This window comes from Leptinotarsa decemlineata, unplaced genomic scaffold (assembly GCF_025532065.1).
Source record: "Leptinotarsa decemlineata unplaced genomic scaffold, Ldec_3_MD MMD2_tig00002082_RagTag_RagTag, whole genome shotgun sequence".
NCBI classification, from domain to species: domain Eukaryota; kingdom Metazoa; phylum Arthropoda; class Insecta; order Coleoptera; family Chrysomelidae; genus Leptinotarsa; species Leptinotarsa decemlineata.
The window spans coordinates 5130429-5150410 of record NW_027412573.1 but is presented as its reverse complement, the minus strand read 5'-3'; the positions used below and the strand labels follow the sequence as shown (position 1 = coordinate 5150410).

At 36.5% G+C, this 19982-nt stretch overlaps 2 protein-coding genes across 2 annotated transcripts in view; one reads left to right on the top strand and one right to left on the bottom strand.

Annotated features, from left to right (window-relative positions):
- The window catches only part of LOC111503168 (O-acyltransferase like protein), a 112432-nt gene that overhangs the window by 24196 nt on the left and 68254 nt on the right, over positions 1 to 19982 (top strand). The window lies entirely within an intron of this gene.
- On the bottom strand, positions 12162 to 13088 carry LOC141482902 (uncharacterized). The gene is made up of 2 exons (XM_074176877.1): positions 12937 to 13088; positions 12162 to 12873 (listed from the first exon to the last, which is right to left on the bottom strand). Exons 1-2 carry the CDS (start codon positions 13086 to 13088, stop codon positions 12162 to 12164), a joined length of 864 nt encoding a protein of 287 aa, XP_074032978.1.

Below are 19982 nucleotides of genomic sequence, written 5' to 3'. Positions count from 1 at the left end.
GCAAGTCAAGATTGGGTCGATATTGTAGATCTCAAATCATCGGTTCAACATTTGTCGTCTAAATTGAAGGTGTTGGGTGATGGAGCCGAACATGCAAGCGTTTATGATATGAGTGTATGCTATGATGAAAAACAAATCGAATTATGCCTTCGTGATGCTGAGAACTATTGGAGTGGTGCAGAAGTTTGCAACAAATTTTTGGATAATGAATTGGAATTGTGGCAACTTTGTGAGGTTATGATTGAACTGAACCTAAGAAGATTCCTGTATAGCCTCCAACCATACTTGCCAGAATGGATTATTCATCACTTTGAATTGAATGATGAAAATCGAGAGGAAATTGAAGATGGTCGCGAAAATGATGATTATGAGGAAGAAGTTATTTTAGATAGTCTGTATGTTCCTGTGAATCATAAATAATGTCAAATAAAAAACTTTGTATTATTTTCATGTTTTATTTATTTAAATCTGATGAAATACAATAGAAAATGATTACAAAACAATAAATATGATATAAAATACAATACATGATATAAGTCAGTTACAAATAAAAAAAAAAAAAAAGATCATAAAACAGTACATGATAGAGTGAAAAAAAAAGTGTCAATATCTGCTATGAACTGAACCATCCAATGCATTGTATGTTAAAACTGTATCATGCAAAATTAATGCATATACTTTAGTGTTGTCTGGAAACTTGGTCTTCCTCGTCTCAAACTCAATCTTTATATCAATAGTTGATGATTTTGTTGCATTCGGTTGATGGGAACAATCGATGACGAATAGTGGATTCTCTCTAAATTGTCCAATGTCCATCAGAGGTTCACTCATATCTTTATCATAATAACTTCGCTGGAAACTCTCAAAAGCATAATAAGCAGGAGCATCAAGTTTTTTATCGAAATTCAAATTCCAACGCTCATATGGATAAACTTCAGAATTCAAGTATACTCGAATACTATTGATATCAGCAGTTGTGAATTTTGTAATATCTTGTGTTCTATCTTCAGATGTGGTAGTACTTTGGAATGCGATGATGACAAAACGAGGAGTTTCCAATGCGTTAGTTGTTTTGATGGCCCATATGTCTGAAGAAGTCCCACGTAATGATGGTAGTTCATAGAGGTCCCACATACGATACGCCAACTTGATTTTGGCATTCAGACCGCTTTTGTTTATTCTACTCAAAAGTTTGAGCTTGTGTTTATCATCTGGTACAATATGCCTTATTTTCCATTCGATTTTATTTATTTCCAAATCAGCATCAACCTCACCTATATATGAGTTTTTGAATGATCGAGCGATAATCAAAATCAATTCCTGTTTGGCATTCAAGATACTTTTGTTGTAATCTTCAGCAAAACCCATCAAATATTTCAGTGGTAGTTTTCCACTAAAAACATGACTGTTTGTATCCAAGATATCTTGCTTCAATTGTGAAAGTCCCCAACCAGATGTCAATAATGTGTTAGCATGAGATTGTCCAAATGATATCATGGTTTTCATTGTAGATGTTATCCCAGGTTTTCTAACAACAGCCACTTGTTCACCTCCCATTTCATAACGAATTTCGTCAAAGAGAAATGCAATTGCATTATTCGAGAGATAGCATGTTTTCGCTACATCTTTGGGGGTGAATTTACCTTCTATGTAAATGAAGCTCTCGGCAATATCTAGTATAACATCTTGATTATTGATTGCAATTCTGATTTCATCCGAATTCCTGAATAGCGGTGATCCATAGGGCTTATATGTGTGCTCATGTAAACTTATGAGAGAATGATCGAGCACTGGTTCATTGAATATATTCAACTTTTCATTGTTTGTTTCGAGCACCATTGTTATTTTCTCACTTTCAATCCAATCGATTTCAAAAATTTAAGATCACTCACAGACAGAGCGTTATGTGCTAACTGTTTAGCATACACTTGTGGAATGAGCTTCTTTTTATGCACACCTTTCTTTTTGATAGTGCAACTCGTTTGGGATTGTTCAATGCGATTTTGTCTATTATAAATGAAACCCATAACAACAGTTATTCGATTTTCTTCAATTCCAAAATAATGAAAATCTCTTCTTCACTTCCAAAATCGATAAGGTTATTTTTTTCATCCAAAATACGCACTGTAATGTTGTGAATCAATTGACAACCTTCTGGACTGACAGGCATATATATAATACTGTGTGGTTCTTTAGTAAGATTGTAGCCAGGTTCAACATCAATATCGAATGAGAAAAGAATGTGGGATTCTTCACCATTTATATATGAACCAGATATTATATTGCAATCTAAGCGGATAAGTCTCACAGTTGTAATGTTTATTGGTAATGATGATTCATGTATCTGATTTGGTGGAAATATTTCATGAGCGAACCCCATCATTTCTGCTATTGAATTTGGATGTGTCAGATCAATTTCATATTTGGATCGCATTTCACATTTGAATGTATTATTATTGGCGTGTAGATAGAAAATATCATCTGCAACGACATCATTTGGTTTTTTATCATGAAACAATCTGAACATGATATGTTTCTGTATGACGGCATTGATCTCTTCTATTTCATAAGCACCACATGGAATTTCAATTGTCAACTTTTGGGGTATCGATGAGTTGTCATTACTGATTCTAAAACTAACTAAGTTATTAGCTTCAGTTATATTATTGATTGTATTGCATCCATAGAATCCCAAAAGTCCTAATCCATAACGACTGTTCCTATCCAATTCAATTGGTGGAAAAAAATCCGCACTCAAGACACTTGTCCCGACAGCTTGTAGCTCGAACTTTCGTGACATGACTGATGAATATTTTGAAACACATTTCAATTTATTATTGTACACAGCAACAGCACATTTGAGACAATTTACACTTTTTGGAAGGTGTTGTATTGTAATAAGTATCATTTTTATTGATACCAATATTCACATCCTCTATATTACAAATACAACACATAGATTTCCGAGGTATAGGACCGTCATTAACATCCGATTCTGAATTTTGATCGTGGTGGTGGTGCTCATAACAATATCTATGTTTCATTATATCGATGTCATCTTGCAGATGCTTAGGCAACTTTTCCCAAACATATGCAATCTCATGTGCAACACATGCAAGTATCACTTCCTTAGGCATATTTGCAAGCATCACTTTATCCATTTTTTTCAAGGTACCATATTTTGAAAACATTCTAAGTGAAAACCCCATTCCCTTGATAGCCTCCCGATCCAGTTTTGGTGTTGAATCCATTTTTATTTGGAAAATTATTTAGAGAGAAACTGCAAGCACAAGTGACCACAGAGAACTGTATTAAATTTCTGTTGTCGATCATAGTTATATTTGATTTTTACATTCGAACATTTTCGAAAGAATCGAGTCAATTCCAATGGTGGGGGTAGATCTCCAAAACTATCGAAATATGTGACTTCTTTCCCACATTTTTTATATGCCACCCAATGTGTTCCTGGTCCACTTATTCCATCTAAATTAACAATAGCTGTCTCGTTTTGTTTTGGACCTGAAGATGGTAATCTATCACGCATAAAAACACCACGAAAATGTGGAATTTTCATTTTTTGTGCATAATAACTGAGATCGAGATCAGTAAGAGGCCTCTGAGGTAGGGGTTCAATTAGTTTTTTGTTTTGTTTGTGGCTTTGTATGGTTTTAAATATAGTCCTAAACCTTTACGGTATGGTTTGAGATATATTCCACTTCCGCGTTTGCCTAATGCTACAGCCTCCATGGTTTTATTGTGACGATTGGCTTCCATTAAAGCCGCTCTGCTGGCTTTTGCCGAATTCACGGCCTTGGTAATACCAGCAGCAGCTCCCGCCAAACTTCCTAGTGCGGATAGTCCAGCAAAAATTGGTATCAATGGTAAAAGTCCACCGATCTTGGGAACAGGAATTATGCGTGGTGTGCGGATTTTCTTCTTTCCACCGGCAGCTTTAAGGTATTTACGTGCCGCCTGCAATGCCACAGTGATAGCTTTTTTGCTATTATTCGTCACAAATTGATTCCCACCAGCTTTCTTCAATACATTTCGCACTTTATGGACTATCCCAGCACCAAATGCAACTTTTTTAATTTTATTTTTCTTCGTTTGTTTCCTCTTACATTTTTTCTTATTGGTACTACAACCCATGCCCATATGTCTTTTCGCTTTCATAATGTTGGTGACAAGTAATGCAGCTGCTCTTTCCCCAATACTCGCGTCCTTCGATTTAACCCTATCCCAAGCGCTGTATTCAAGTTCTTTGTCGGCTAAATGTCTTGCTGCAAGATCGGATGGATGCTTAGAATATTGAATATCGTGTTTTTTGCATTCAATATCTAATTTATTGATTCCAGGGTCGTTACGAGCTAAACGTTGTTTCAATTTTGTACCCGGTCCACAGTATTGATAACCTCCGGTAGATGTAATTCGAAAGGAAGTTTGTTTATTAAATCATTAACAAAACCACAACCTCTTTTAATTTTACGATCACTTTCAATACGTCCGTATCGTTTGATGGTACACATTGAAATGAATAAGCTAATAACATTTATATAGTCTCCAACCACGGCACGATGCGCATTGTAAAACAGAAAGAAAAGTTTGCTGTAGATAATCTAGATGAGAAATTTGGTTGTGGATTGAATGGACAAAGGGTATTCAGACATGGTCCACTACTTCCATCATCAGTTCGAGGACTCATTATAGGACCTTCAAATTGTGGAAAGACGAATGCAATGATATCACTATTAACACATCCACAAGGACTGAGATTTAGAAATGTGTATCTCTATTCGAAATCACTCAATCAACCTAAATATCAGTACTTGCGAAGTGTTTTGGAACCTATAAAAGGATTAGGTTTTTATACATTCAGCAATAATGCAGAAATAGTGGAACCCTCCGACGCTAAGCCTAATTCTGTTTTCATTTTCGATGATGTAATATGTGAAAAGCAAGATATTATTAGATCATATTTCTGTATGGGACGTCATAAGGATGTTGATTGTTTTTATCTAGCACAGACATATTCACGGGTACCCAAACAGTTAGTGCGTGACAATACCAATTTCATTATAATGTTCAAACAAGATGAGACGAATTTACATCACATTTATTCAGATCATGTTTCACCCGATGTAACATTCAAACAATTCCAATTGATGTGTGTTAAATGCTGGGAGGACCAATATGGATTTCTAGTCATTGATAAGGATAGAAAAATAGATGAAGGTAGATATCGCAAAGGATTCGATAGTTTTATATACCCATGATCTTGTTTTTGGAACTTATTCGATCACTGAATATTGTAGTGGTCACTTCACCAACGAATTAAGCTTTAATTCAAAAAAAGGGCATTATGAATACAAAAAAAGATCCTGAAAATAAAAACAATGAAATAAATTTGAAACGTCAACTAGTAGAGACAACAGAAGCTGTCAGGCAGAAATTCAACTCTATCAAGAATGATAATATTGAAAATCGTACGACACTTGAAAGATTGTATGAGCCCATAATGAAACCATTGAATGTTTTATCATCAAACGCTACTTCTAAATCACCAGTGTTATCACCAAATCATGGAACTGTTCAATCTACTTCAAATTATCCCATGAGTACTCCAATAGGAAGAAAACAATCTTTTGGTAGTGTATCATCTGTGAATAGTGACACGAGCACACTTCAAGACGATATGAGAACAACTCTATTCGAAACACCATCATCGTCCCACATCGATTCCTCGGATCCTGACATCTCACCTGTTATGAATGAAAGTGGTGAAGATGTTTTGATGAAACATTTGAATAATATAAAATCTAGAAATCCAGCATATGATGGAACATTTGGCGTACGTATGGATCCAATTACACAAAAGCTGAAAATGGGAAGTCTAGTGGTAAATTTCAAAGATGGAAACATTTCATTTTGGGATGCTAATAAAGTGAAAAAATATGAATGCGCAGGTAGTCCAGAATTGTATGATATGATTTTTTTGAAGAATCCACAAGATGTTGATAATGAAGAAACTCGTCAAGTATATTCCAAAATATTGAAAATAACGAATGCTCCATATAAACAATATCATCTGAAGAATGGTTTTAAAAATACAAATTCTAAAAAATTTCGTGAAGTTATCAAACCTCTATTAGACTCACGACAATATCCAATAAGAAGTAGAAGTAAAATTGGTGGAGCACTCAAACGAGTGAAAATGGAGAAAATATATAATTCTAAACCTGTGAATTATGTGTACTGGAATTCACCGAAAGAGTTAGTTGCTCGCCTACGACTATTGGTAGCTTCAAAGTCAGCCGGACATACCGGACATGATAATGAAATAATTTCAATAATTGAAGAATTACGTGAAGAAGGTATAATATATTAACATATTCACATGTAATGATCACTGTCACATCATCATTCAATGCAGTAACATTATCACCTTTTCTCTTTAATCATATTGAAATAGAATGACTAATGAAATAAGTGATGTCAAACGACAAGTTGTTAATGAATTACATAAACCTGCAAGACGTAATTTTCGTAGAAGAATAACCACCATCAAAGGTTTTGCAGATCTATGGCAAATAGATTTAGCTGAACTGCAACCTTATGCAAAAAGTAATGAAGGATACCGATATATACTTGTAGTGATAGATTGTTACTCCAAATATCTGTGGACTGTAGCAGTTAAAGATAAAACAGGTAGTACAGTAACTAATGCAATGAAACATGTACTGAAAGAAGCCAAATACTCCCCCAAACACATACAAAGCGATCAAGGGAAAGAATTTTTCAATAAAAGCTTCTCATCTCTCATGCGAGAATATAATATCAATCATTATTCAACATTTAGCACAAAGAAGGCAGCTATAGCAGAAAGAGTGATTCGTACAATAAAGGCATGGCTCTACAAGGAATTTTCGATGAGAGGTCACCACAAATGGCTTGATATTCTTCCAATTATAACTAGTAGATATAATAATAAAGTTCATCGTACAATAGGTATGGCACCCATCAATGTTGATTCAACAACAAAATTAAAATTCAAGGGTATCAATGGAATTGGAGGAAGACAAAGTAAACCCAAATTCCAATTAAATGATATTGTACGTATAAGTAAATACAAACATATTTTTGAAAAGTCTTACACTGCGAATTTTACCACGGAGCTATTCAAGATTGTTAAAATTAATAAAACCATCCCAACGACTTATAATCTTGAAGATATGAATGAACAGCCGATTAGAGGATGTTTTTACGAAGAAGAGTTATTACGAACCGAGAATCCTGACGTATATCTGATTGAGAAGGTGTTGAAGAGAAGAAAAAATAAAGTATATGTAAAGTGGTTAGGCCTTCCTAGCGAACAAAATTCTTGGATTGATGAATCAAATATGGTTTAAATGTATATAATAGTGACTTTTATGAATAAAGTAATATTAAAGTTCATTATTGTTTTCATTTCAATTATAAGTATGTGAACTGAAAAATATTGCAGCGGTAAACATTGCCCCAGCCATTCGCAATGTTCTGTGTATACCAAACCAAATTAATTGTATACTCCATTCCCGCTTATATTTTTCAACTCACGATATTGAAAACACATTATCATTCCCAAAACTAATCGCCGTCACTTTGAAATGCAGTATCCAACTCTTTTTGCCAATTATCTCTCACTGATAATGCTGTCTCATAAAGCTTAGTCGACTCCTCAAGCTCAGCCTGAGCTTGCATTCTCGAACGTTGATGGAATTGCTTATCTTTACCAATTTTTGAACGGAGTTCATCAGCATCTTTAGACATTCTAGCCAATTCAACCTTCGCTAATGCAATCTTGGCATCTAATGCTTCAAGAGTTCCATTATTAGCATTAATAGCTCGCTCACTCTTTTCAAGTTCAGCAATAGTCATCTGTGCCTTTACAAGACGGCATTTTGCTTTCCTTTTCATTTCCCCAAACCGATGGAGGGGGCTGAAAGAAGATAGCGGTTCAGCTTTCAAATCACTCTTCATTTCTTTAGGAGTACCTTTTGGCTTCCTCTTCGATCTGTCACTTTTCGTTGCGGGTTTTTTCTGTCGCACAACACTTTTGGATTCTTTCTTTTCTTTAAAGTCAGTGACAATCGATGAAGATGCCTTAGTAACCTTCCTCTTGATTGTTCTAGATTTCTTATCAACACCAAGAGGAAGGGTAGATGAAGAGTGTTTGAGTGATGATAATTGCGAAACGATCGGATTTTCAATAATAATTTGCTCATTTGGTTCTGGCACATCTGCAAAGTTAACGAAGTCGTTAATATCAAAATCATTTATCGAATCTTGACTCGATAAATGTAATACTGGAATATTTTCAAAATCAGTCTGATCGATATCAACAAGTGGTGAACCATCTTCAGCAATCAATAGCGGCATAGAGCTCATGATTATTAAGGTCTGAGGAATGATATGTGATAGCAATAGAATGTGGATAGGAAAGGTGATGATGTTACTGAGACCTCACCATTTATAGAAGAAAATAAACTAGCGCATGCGCTCTTTCATCAACTGGCACATGCGCTCTCTCACTAAACTATTCACGCATGTAACAATCTTTGTCATTTAAGAGGAAAACTTTGTGTTGCATGCATGTATTTTTAAATGTTAGAAAATAATACAAATAAATTCAAAATATATATATATTTATTAATAATAGAGGACAATAACGATAATAAAAAATGAAAAATGTTAATATGTCTCTGTGGATGTGGAACGTTCTTTGACTCTATTCCTCAATAGTTGTTGCTCGTGCGTCAAACACCAACATTGAAAAAAATGGATTCTCCTATTGGGGTAGAGTTGACCAACCTTCTCACACAGATCCCAAGTACTTCTACATGCATTGCATACATGATTCCAACAATTCATGGAATATGTATCACAACGCAAACAACGTTGCAGTGGAGTTGGAACGGCAGCACAGATACCACAAATATTTCTACAGATACCTATATTGTTAAATATTATAGGTTCGGAACACTTCAGACACTGTAACTGTTGTTGACGATAATCCGATTTTGTTCGCTTCGGTGGATGAGAAGGAGGCGATAGTTGAATCCGCAACACGCAATCACTACACATACCAGTACATGGATTGATTGAATCCTTAGGTCTACTTATTTGACAAAAGTAGCACACAATAGCCCCTGCAATCATCATTGGGTAGACACACACTTTTGGTTTTTCATTCCACTCTTTTGGAAACGGCATTTTACTAATTCGATTAGAAATATAAAGAGATGACTTACAGAAACTCTGAATGCTCTCTCCTATACCTACGATCTCTATTTATACAAATCAACATCATGTGGAAGTATAGTGGGATAACTTCTCCTACTATTCCACTCTAAACGAGTCAAGTGGGAGTCGCATCACCTCCTATATAAGTTGACTTGCAAACCTAGAGTTCATTCATTCACTCTCTACAACTGTGAGCAAACAACAACAAGATGAATTCTGCAAAAATAAATGCTGCATTAAATAGAATAGCTGCTGTTGATGAAAACAATTGGATAGACGAATCAGATGATGAGGATGTCAATGTTCCGCTAGAGGAAGTAATAGTTGAAGCAGAAGATGTTGGAGTCGATGAAGATGAGATAGACGAAGTTGAAAACGAGGCCAACCAAAGCGACGAAGATGATGACGTGATGGAGTTTGAGAGGGTCATGGATGAAGAAGGAGATGATGAAGGGATAGAAGCTGACACAACTGAAGGTGATGGTGCTATGAGGATCGGTATGCGAACACTCAATGTCAGTGAGACACTGGAAGATCCCTTGGATTTGTATTGTGCATTGGATGCATACGTATTGATCAGCACAATAGATGGAGAGAACAAAAAACTATGTTGGTGCTGCTTTCGGTTTTATTCGCATAGAAACAATAATGGAGGGTGGTATGCCCATGTCAACACCCACAACACTGTCTCAATTATGGAAATGGGACAGAATTGGTGTGAAGCTTGCGAGAGGCCACTAACAAACTTCACCCGAGTATCTACATGTATTATATGTAATAATGTCCAACCTGTGGCACAATAACCGTGGACCTACTGGTCAAAAAAAAAACAACAGCCCTTTTCAGGGCTACATTATTCACACAAACAGTAGTTAGTTGTATTAGTATTCATAGATTATGTGACAAATGAATACTTTGATTAATAAAAGTCTAAGTTGGAAATTTGTTAGTCTTTGAATATCTATACATTATATGACAAATAAATTACTACTTTGACTGAAAAGTCGAAATTTGGAATTTGATAGTCATTGAATATCTATGCATATGATGAGTACTACTTTAAATGAAAGTTGAAGTTGGCATTTGTCAATCATTCATATGCATATAATGATGAATACTTTCACATACATATATTTCGTTTGAGATTATAATGTTAACATAATGTTAACAATGGTATGAATCTGTTTCTGTTTGAAAGTATAATGGTAGCTCTGAAAAGAGCTATTTTTTTTATTGTTTCAGTCTTTAATTGTAGCCCTGAAAAGGGCTGTTATTTTTTTATTAATCCATGCAATGATATGGACTAACGCTCCTCATCATCAGAAACAATAATTATGGTATCGTCATCTGAATCAGATGATATACTAATGATATCATCCTCATAGTAGTCATCTGAATCAGATGATATACTCATGATGTCGTCGTCGTCATAATCAGCTGAATCAGATGATATACTAATCACATCATCCGCATTATTATCGTCAACAGCATCTATGTCGTCCTGAATACCTTGTTCCACTCGTTCTGCGAAATCATCAGGAAGATCATAGATTCGCTGCAGAAATTGAGCGAAGGTTGTACTCAAATGATCAGACGTTGAATCTATTTCATGTACTTGGATGGGTCCTGTACTCGACATTGTGGAAGAATGATATAGAACTGGGATTGTTGCTATATTTATATTGGAAGAAATGAAATGGAGGGGGTGAAATGTAGAACAGTGTTTGAGATTCGAAAACATCAAGAATGAAACTCTGAGCGATTATTAGGAGAAATTCTAGTGATTATTATGGAAAAAAAACTAATAAGAGGGAGAGGAAGGGAGGAAGACACTGCCCCAGCCTCGCAGTGCCTCGTGTACACCAACCAAAAAGTGTGTACTCCGTGGAAGGAAAGGAAAGGAAATGATGGACGAGTAGATGATTATATGTCATCATCGGAATTGAGGACATCATCATCGATTAGGATTGGGGATGGCGGAGGACTATCCTCGATGAGGATAGGGGATGGTGGAGGACGTCTAACGTCAAGCTCGTCATCAGCATCATCACCAGAGTCGTCGTCGTCATCATCGTCGTCGTCGCTACTCATTGGGACAATGTCATCATAAGCAGGGTCCCACCATCCGTCAGGATCTGGATATTCCGAGTCATCCAAGTGTCCTTCGTCACTGCCAGTGACATGCTGAACTTGCATCCTGATGTCGTGATCCCGGTATTCGTATGGCGGACTGTGGGGTTCCGTGGTGGAAGAGACAACCTGTACCTGGCTGTTATCCCAGTAATTGAAGTTGTACCCCTGATCCGGGCAGCTATAGGGTTCGGAGGTTGAATCGGGTTCCATCTCGATGCTAGCTGATCAACTGAATGTTTCATCAGATGATTTCTACTTTTATACTTTCGAGAGGGAGTGGGAGAGGAGTGGAACATTGAGTAGGGGTAAATTGTAGTGTGACATAAGACATATTCAATGAGTAGGGGTAAATTGCAAAGTGACATAAGACATATTCAATGAAAGAGATACTTGAATGGATAAAATACAAATGAAATATACTTGTCGATTTCACTATGAAACATGTCTATTTTTTTATTTTTTAAATTTTCTTCACATGAAATTATTTACAAGTGATTAGAGAACACAAAAATTGATGTGAGGTATTTGTCTAGAAGAACTTGGAATTGAAATAAAAAAATAATAATGATAATAAGAGGAAGTGAAGAAAAATGCTCCAACCATCGCATTGTTCAATGTGTACCAAACCAAAAAACAGTGTACACCCTTTATTTCACTTCCTTTTCCTTTATTCAATATAAACTTAACAAATATAAACTTAAAACTACCATAATTAAATACTCCTAACTAACCTAAAACTAATCTTACATTTACACTTCATCTACAAAAAGAGTGTCCATAACTGTCACTACTTTTTTGTACAGCTCTATCGAAGAGGTCTTTGCTTTACACCTTTCCTGCAGAGATGCATAATTCCGATCTATTTCGGCCATTTCCTTTTGGAGTTCCCTCCGTCGGTTATCCATTTCAGCCATTTGTCGCTTCATGGTAACCAACTCGGCCTCGCTAGATCGGGCAGCTCGTTCTGCTTTCTTGCATCTCTGCAGAAAAACACTCATCTTTTCACTAACCTCTCCGATAGGCTGTGGCACCAACACCTCAGGATCCGCCGGTGTCGCTGGCAGCGGTGGTAGTCGCGTCACCAACGGCGACAATATCACCAACTCCGGAGAAGGACTCCTCGGAATTTCCACTGCTGCTGGTGCTGCTGCTGGTGTGGAGGCCCTCTTACGAGAGGTCGAAAAACTACCTGCATAAGGATTAGTCCTATTGCAAGTAGCTCGGTACTTTGAAATAGGACCAACCTTTGCTGCAGGTCGTTGGCAAACCTTCTTCACAGCCCTGACTTCCTCCTCCTCCTCGAATAAGTCAGGGCTAGAAGATCTGCACCTAACTCGCGAACGCGAAGTGGTTGGCTGGTCAACCGTCACCGCTCTCGAAGATGCTGCCTCCTCCTGGTCAGCGGACACCGGCAGAATAGACGCCACAGCATTATTCACCTCCTGTGTATTGGTTGCCATTCTGAAAAAGAAGAAATAATACAAAGTTAGTTGATATAAAAAATAACATTCCTAATTTACTTACTCAAATATCAAGTTGGTCGTTGGAACGTACTGCCTTGTTGTGGAGTGGACTGCTCTCGATGAGATGACTTCTCGAACTGAATGTTGTGGAGTGCTCTCCGGAGGGTATCGACTTCGATGCGTGAGCGGTGGGAAAATGGTGGGAGCGCACATGCGCGATGAGGGTAGGGGTGTACATGCGCAAATGTTGGGAGTCGGGGGGCGGGGCTTCGGGGAGGGGAGGGGCGGGGCTTCGGAAAGGGGGCGGGGCTTCGGAAAGGGGCGGGGTATCCGAAAAGTTGGTGGCGACGGGGGGGGGGGGGGGGGGGGGGGGGGGGGGGCGTGGCCCTAACGGGCCCCGCCCACTGCCTGGGCTCCGCCCAGGTGGGTGGGGCCTCCGGCCCCAGGTAGGCGGGACATCTGGAGAGACATCTACGCCCTCTTCGCGCGCGCGTTCGTAACATAATATGCAACCGAACACCTAACCTAACGTATTAACGTATTAACGTAACCTAACCTAGTACGCTAACCTACCGCTATGCAACCGAACACCTAACCTATCGTATGTATTAACGTAACCTAACCTAGTACGCTAACCTACCGCTATGCAACCGAACACCTAACCTAACCTAACCTAACCTAACCTAACCTAACCTAACCTAACCTAACCTACAGTAACTATTAACCTAACCTAACGAGGGAATACTAACCTAACACCTAACCTAACGTAAGTATGCAGCTAACCTAACGTAGCTATTAACCTAACCTAACGAGGGAATACATTCACCATGTTGGTTCCATTAATACATCATCAGTTGGTTTTGGTTTTGGTTGTATTATTCTATGATTTGGATTAATGTTCAGTCCTGGATATCCCAGTCCACCTGATGATGATGGCCTGACTTTATAGTTTCTCTCCAAAACTTCTTTATGGTTTTTCTCCAATACTTCAACTCTCTGTTCCAGTACATCATACTTTTTCATTGTAGTCCCTGTTATGTTTGACATAGCATCAAATTTTTTATTTGTAGACGCTGTTATGTCAGACATTTTTATGTCTACATCACTTGTAAGTTTGTCAAATTTACGAGTGAAAGTTATCCGAGCCTCTGCAATTTTATCGTTAAATGCTTGCCGGGCGTCCCGAGCAATATTGCCTATTGTGGATTGTATTGCAGCTTGTAGGGCTAGAAGTATAACTTCCTTTGCTCCATTAATTTCCCCCTCAAGATATGATACAGTTACACAATCACTCTTGTCAATTGGTTCACTTGTATTTTTCAATATTTTCCTTTGCATGTCATAATGACCATCTTTTGTTAATTTAAAACCATTCCCAGGAGGACCTCGAATGACATTACCACCCCATTTTCTTTTTCTACCAAACTTATCGATTGTTTTAGACATTGTGCACTCTACGATGATTCTCTTCAAACTGATATTTCTGTCATTTACATTATACTATATATTGCAGTAATTGATTAGGGAAATAGAAATAATACAAATAAAATTTTAATCATTTTATATTCATTACAGTAATACATATACATACATACATAATACATTAATATCACATTACTTCTATCATATATTATTAATTATAAATGGCTACATAAATATCAATATTGAATTTTCCGGTTTTGAAGATATTGAATGATATTTCAATCATTGATCTCGGCAGATAATAAATTAATCAATTGATCCAATGGAGTCTCCTGAGATTGTGATTGTTGAATAATATTACTTATCCAACGAATGTTCTCATTTGGATCGTTTTCATAAAATTCAATATCATTATGACCCCAAGGAAGAGTGTGGGTAGTATTCGGAATGATAAATCGTTTATCGTCGTGATATGATAATGCAACTTTATTTTTTAATTCAGTATACATATCATGTAACACGCTTCTAAATGAATTCATCTTTCTGAATATCATACCACCTTGTTCGACGATTTTTTGATAATCTTCGCATGTCAATTCATTCTTTATTACAGATCGTTTAACCCCTTTGGCTTTCTTAAATTCACCATCAACAGATTTCACATAATATGCTTTAGCACCTGTACCATAAAAACTCATGATTGGATCATTTGGAAATTCATCTTTGAAGTTACCCAAGACTGAACTTGTTACTGGAATATTGAATTGGTTAACTATACTGTAATTGGATGTATCAAATCTACTTATGTTAGTTTTTATGAATTCATAAAAATTTTCTGTGTTTACTTTAAGAATGAGCGAGTCGGTATCTGTGTAAAGTAAAGAGACATTTTCATCAAAGTGTTGTTTGATGCATCCATAGAAAAAGTCATACATGACTGTTTTAGATAATTCTAATATGGAAAATCCCAAATATAATGGTTTATCGTAATGAACCTTCACTCTACCCAATTGAATGGCAACGAAATTATCAGTGAAAATTGAACAATTTTTGAAATTTGGTTTGGCTATGAGAGTGCTGGCACCTATATTTTTCTTTATATTTTCCCAATGTGTAACGAGTCTAACATCAATTCGATTATCTACATTCTCCATTGTCTTTCCATACACCGCATTATTCATTAGTTTATAGAAATCTTTAACAGATTTGTTGTTAGACCTATTACGCATTTCAGTATTAAGATCTATATAGGGTTTCATCCAGCATGATTGTTTGAATTTCAATACTCTATGTGTATTCATTACAATCAATCCATTTTTGACAGCTTGCTGTAGATTCCTATAATGAACAATATATTTTCTTTTATCATTCAAATTTGGAATTAATTTGGGAATTTTCGATTGTGTACGAGGTGGTATTATTTTTTCGACTAAAAATGGAAGGTCAGAATGTTTATCATGCAACTCTTGTGGATAATGAATGTCCACTTCAAATACATACCCATACGGACTATCAGTACTCACATCCATCACATCGAGATTAAGAATTTCATTTGGTGTCAACCATGTAAATTCACTTGTTGGTAGAGGTTGTGACATACTGTGACCGTATAGATTTGTTGCATCTAAATATGTAATGAATGTGGAAGGTTCGTTGGGATTATAATTGGGTAAAAATCTATTATTTGCTATATGTTTCCTCTCGCTACATTGACTAATTCCACCTCGTATACCTTTTTGAAAAAAGTGAATCATATCAATGTCAGTTAGTAATTCCAATTCAACATTAGTGAACTTCAACATGGCATCCCATGATAATCCAGGTGCAGTGTAATATTGTGCCGGATCTAAGTTATATATCTCTAAACTTGTGGTGCGGAAGTTTTCAAAAATATCACATAGTAGCAATACATCCGACTTCAAATACAAATCAGAGTATTCCCCCAAATTCTGACACTCGAATAAATTCCAAACTTTTCTAGCCCTATCATAATCAGTTTCCGATATATGTTCACAATTGAGTGTGTCATAAAACTGATTTTTTGTCGGAAGTAATGGATAATTCAATTTGTCAATGTCATCAACAAAACTATATGGAAATACACCTTTCTGTCTCATCAAATTGAATTTCTCAATTTGTGGGAAATGTTTGTGCATCTCCAAACATTGATCGGAGGTCAAGTTTGCACCCAACTTCTCCAACGAATTAGTCATAAATTTATAACTATCGATAAATCTCATTTTGAGATAATTCTTCCTAACCACACCATCTTTATCGGTATAGCTGTGTGTGAAGAGATGCTTCGTGAAAGATATATATTTCTCTTTAGTTTGCGGGATAACATCAACTTTCTCTTTATTCCTATACAATTCTTTTATGAATAAATGACAATCATAACCACTTAAATTATGAAAAATGATAGGTATGAAGTTTGGTATTTTGAAATTTAAATTACATTTCGAGTGAGCGGCATGTGATCTTTTCTTTCCTGTGACATGACAATGATCTCTTACTTTGACTTCACCATCAGTAAATGCTTTATTACATATACCACAAGTTCTGGCTGCAGCAAACTGTTCTTCTTCTTCGTCAGTTTGTGTATCCATCGGTTTAGGGTTTCTGAGATGATTTTCATGTATCTCTTTCAAATCATCTTCAATGCTACTCACAAATTTCTGAGCTGCATCTACACCCCTATATGTAACAAATTTTGACAAATCATCATTATATGAACACTTTATCAAATAAGCAAATGAATATGGGGCATGTTTGAATGTTTTAATCGTGTATGAACTTTCAGGATTTGGCTCATTCACATGAATCGGTTTAAGCACTGATTCAAAATCAGCATACACTACAAATGGCACCCTCATTTGCCTCTCAAAGTTTTCAAACATTAGTTTATTTTCCGCAACCATTCTACCATATTTATTGATCTTTAAATTAGTAGTTGGTGTTGTGGTACTAATGTGATTACAATCATACATATTATGACGTAAAAGCAATCTCTCATCAGAAAAATATATCAAACATCCGTCACAAAAATATTTTTTCTGTCTATGAGCTGATAGTTGATTAGAAACTAATCTTGAAAGATCTTTGATCCAACAATAGTGACCATTACCGGAGTCATCAGTTATAAACAACAAATTGACATGTCTCCGGAGTCTTCTCTGTGAGTATCGCAATGGACCAATCACTTCATACTTCATTTTACCCTTCTCAAATGTACTCTCTAAACCGTAAACATTAATTGAAATATCATTCCTATCTTCGAATATTTCGATACTCTTATTATTAACTTTAACCGGAAAATCCATACCTGTGACATCTAAAACAGTGGAAAAATGTGGATATGACGTAAGTTCGGACACTCGACTATCTGCAGGATATAATGCTGATGTTATAGCCCAAGCAAAACAATATTGATCTTCATTACGAACATTCACAACAGCTTTCTTCCATTGAATACATTGAGGCAGCTTCACATATGAACGTCCTTCCAGTGGACTGTATTTATTAATGTTGACCTCGAGAAACAATATTTTTTCACAAGTCCAACCTGAATTATAAAAAAAAAAATATTACTATTCAATCTTATTGAAATTTTTAAAAAATAAATACCTGAGTCGCGATCCTGGAACTCAGTCGTTTGAGCCACAATTACATCACGGAATCCATCAAAAACAGCATTCAAATCTGAAGATTGGTCCACTATTTTATTTTGGGAATTAAATGACTTCGTGTCCCTCGAATCATCAGTCTGAAGAATATAATTCCCAAAAACTTCCATATTCACCTTGATGCTTTTATGGATCCTGATGGCTGATTCCAGTAATTCAATGACCTTCTGCCTAATCTTATTGAAAAATGACATGTAGTCACTGGTTACAATCGAACTCTCCACCCTGTATGTAGCAATGCGGCAATTGAATGCATTCGTTATAATTTGAACACCGTCAGACAATTGAACACATGCATTATTTTTATGACTCATGGTTCTTCGGTGAGAATTCACTTGGCTCATAGGAATTGTCACATTACAACAATTGCACGTATACATAGGTGTTGCATTATCCACTCTCACCCGTTTCACTGCAGGCCCTCCTTGGCAACTCTGGAGCTGATGCCGACGAAGATTATCACTACGAGTGAAAGATTTACCACAGTCACAGGAATACATTTTATATAATAGTTCTCACTAACTCACTTGATGTAAACTGACATAGCCAACACTCGTACGCTTCTTAAATACACTCTGATAGGACCCGTCAAGACGTCATAGCCAACCCCACTTCTCAACTACATGCGCCAAGATTACCTCCCAACTGAATGCGATAACAGATGTCGATATACGAGCAAGCAGTGGTCGTTGCGGTCTCGGAGAGGGTAGACGCTAGGCAAACGGTCCTCGGCTGCCGTTGTGTCACCATGGATAGCGGGGCTAGAGCGAACCTTCATCGCTTCAGGAGAGGTGAGGGCAGACCGATGAATACGCATTACTCTGCCACACGTCGTGGAGTGAACATGTCGCTCTCTAGCCGTTGAACGGTTATTGCTGTGACGTCACTCCACTACTAACTTGGTGCCCTAACACCGATGGAGCATTTACTACTTGGAGGATCTTCGAAGTATGCAGACGTATGTTTGTACATAGACAAACAAGCACATGATGAAACCCTGTACCGTGCATTCTCCTACACACACACACACACATAAACACACAAAATCTCATATGAAAAAAAAATCTGAACGATCCATGCACCAGACACTTCAAGGTCACAACGCCTTGACTTCACTGCACAACAAAAAAACTTCACCAAACAACAACCAATAAAAAAAGCAATTAATACGTCATAGTGGTGGGGGGAGGCCGAGAATCAGCTGTAAACAACTACTCAAGTCAGATGGTAATAGTCAGGTAGTTATAGTCATTATTATTCAAGTCACTATAAAATATTATCACAGACTTTTTTGGGAAAGAAAGTTTTGGCTTTCTACTACTCCATCTGATACAAAAAAAGGGATGAGAGAATCTTCCAAAGAAAGGAAGGAAGTAATCAATTTGAAACTCTATACATGAATGTGTAGATCATGCAAAGAAGTAACTTTCAGATACAAAGTGAAAGAAAGTCCTCCTGAAACAGCTACTTTCATATAAACATTGAATTACACGAAAGAAAATAATTCTTTCAAAACAAATACTTCTATATGAACACTGAATTATACAGAAGATACTTTTCTCTACTCAGTTTGCATTTCAAACATTTGTTGTGGAATAAGAATCAGATATCATCCACATGAGTTCTACTTTGAATGAATGGTAATAAATTGTACTCACGTAGAAGACTGGTATACACCTCACTGGTATACACCGATGTTTCGCCTTAAGACACTTGCCCTAAGGCTCTTCAGTACCAAATTGGATAACATTATAGAAAATACACACACTTCATTCATGAATTACGATTTTGAATGTCACGGAATAAGCTTGATCTGCTTATGTCATCGATGACATCGTAATGACATTCATTCACCTATTTGATTCAATCCCAGCCAAGAGGAATCTTATTGAAATAGTTATAACTATCATAAAAATCTCGCAGAAAAGTGTTATAAAACTGCTACATGACAATTTAACTTTATAGGAAAATGAGTTTTATAAGTTAGTTGCAAAAACGTTTC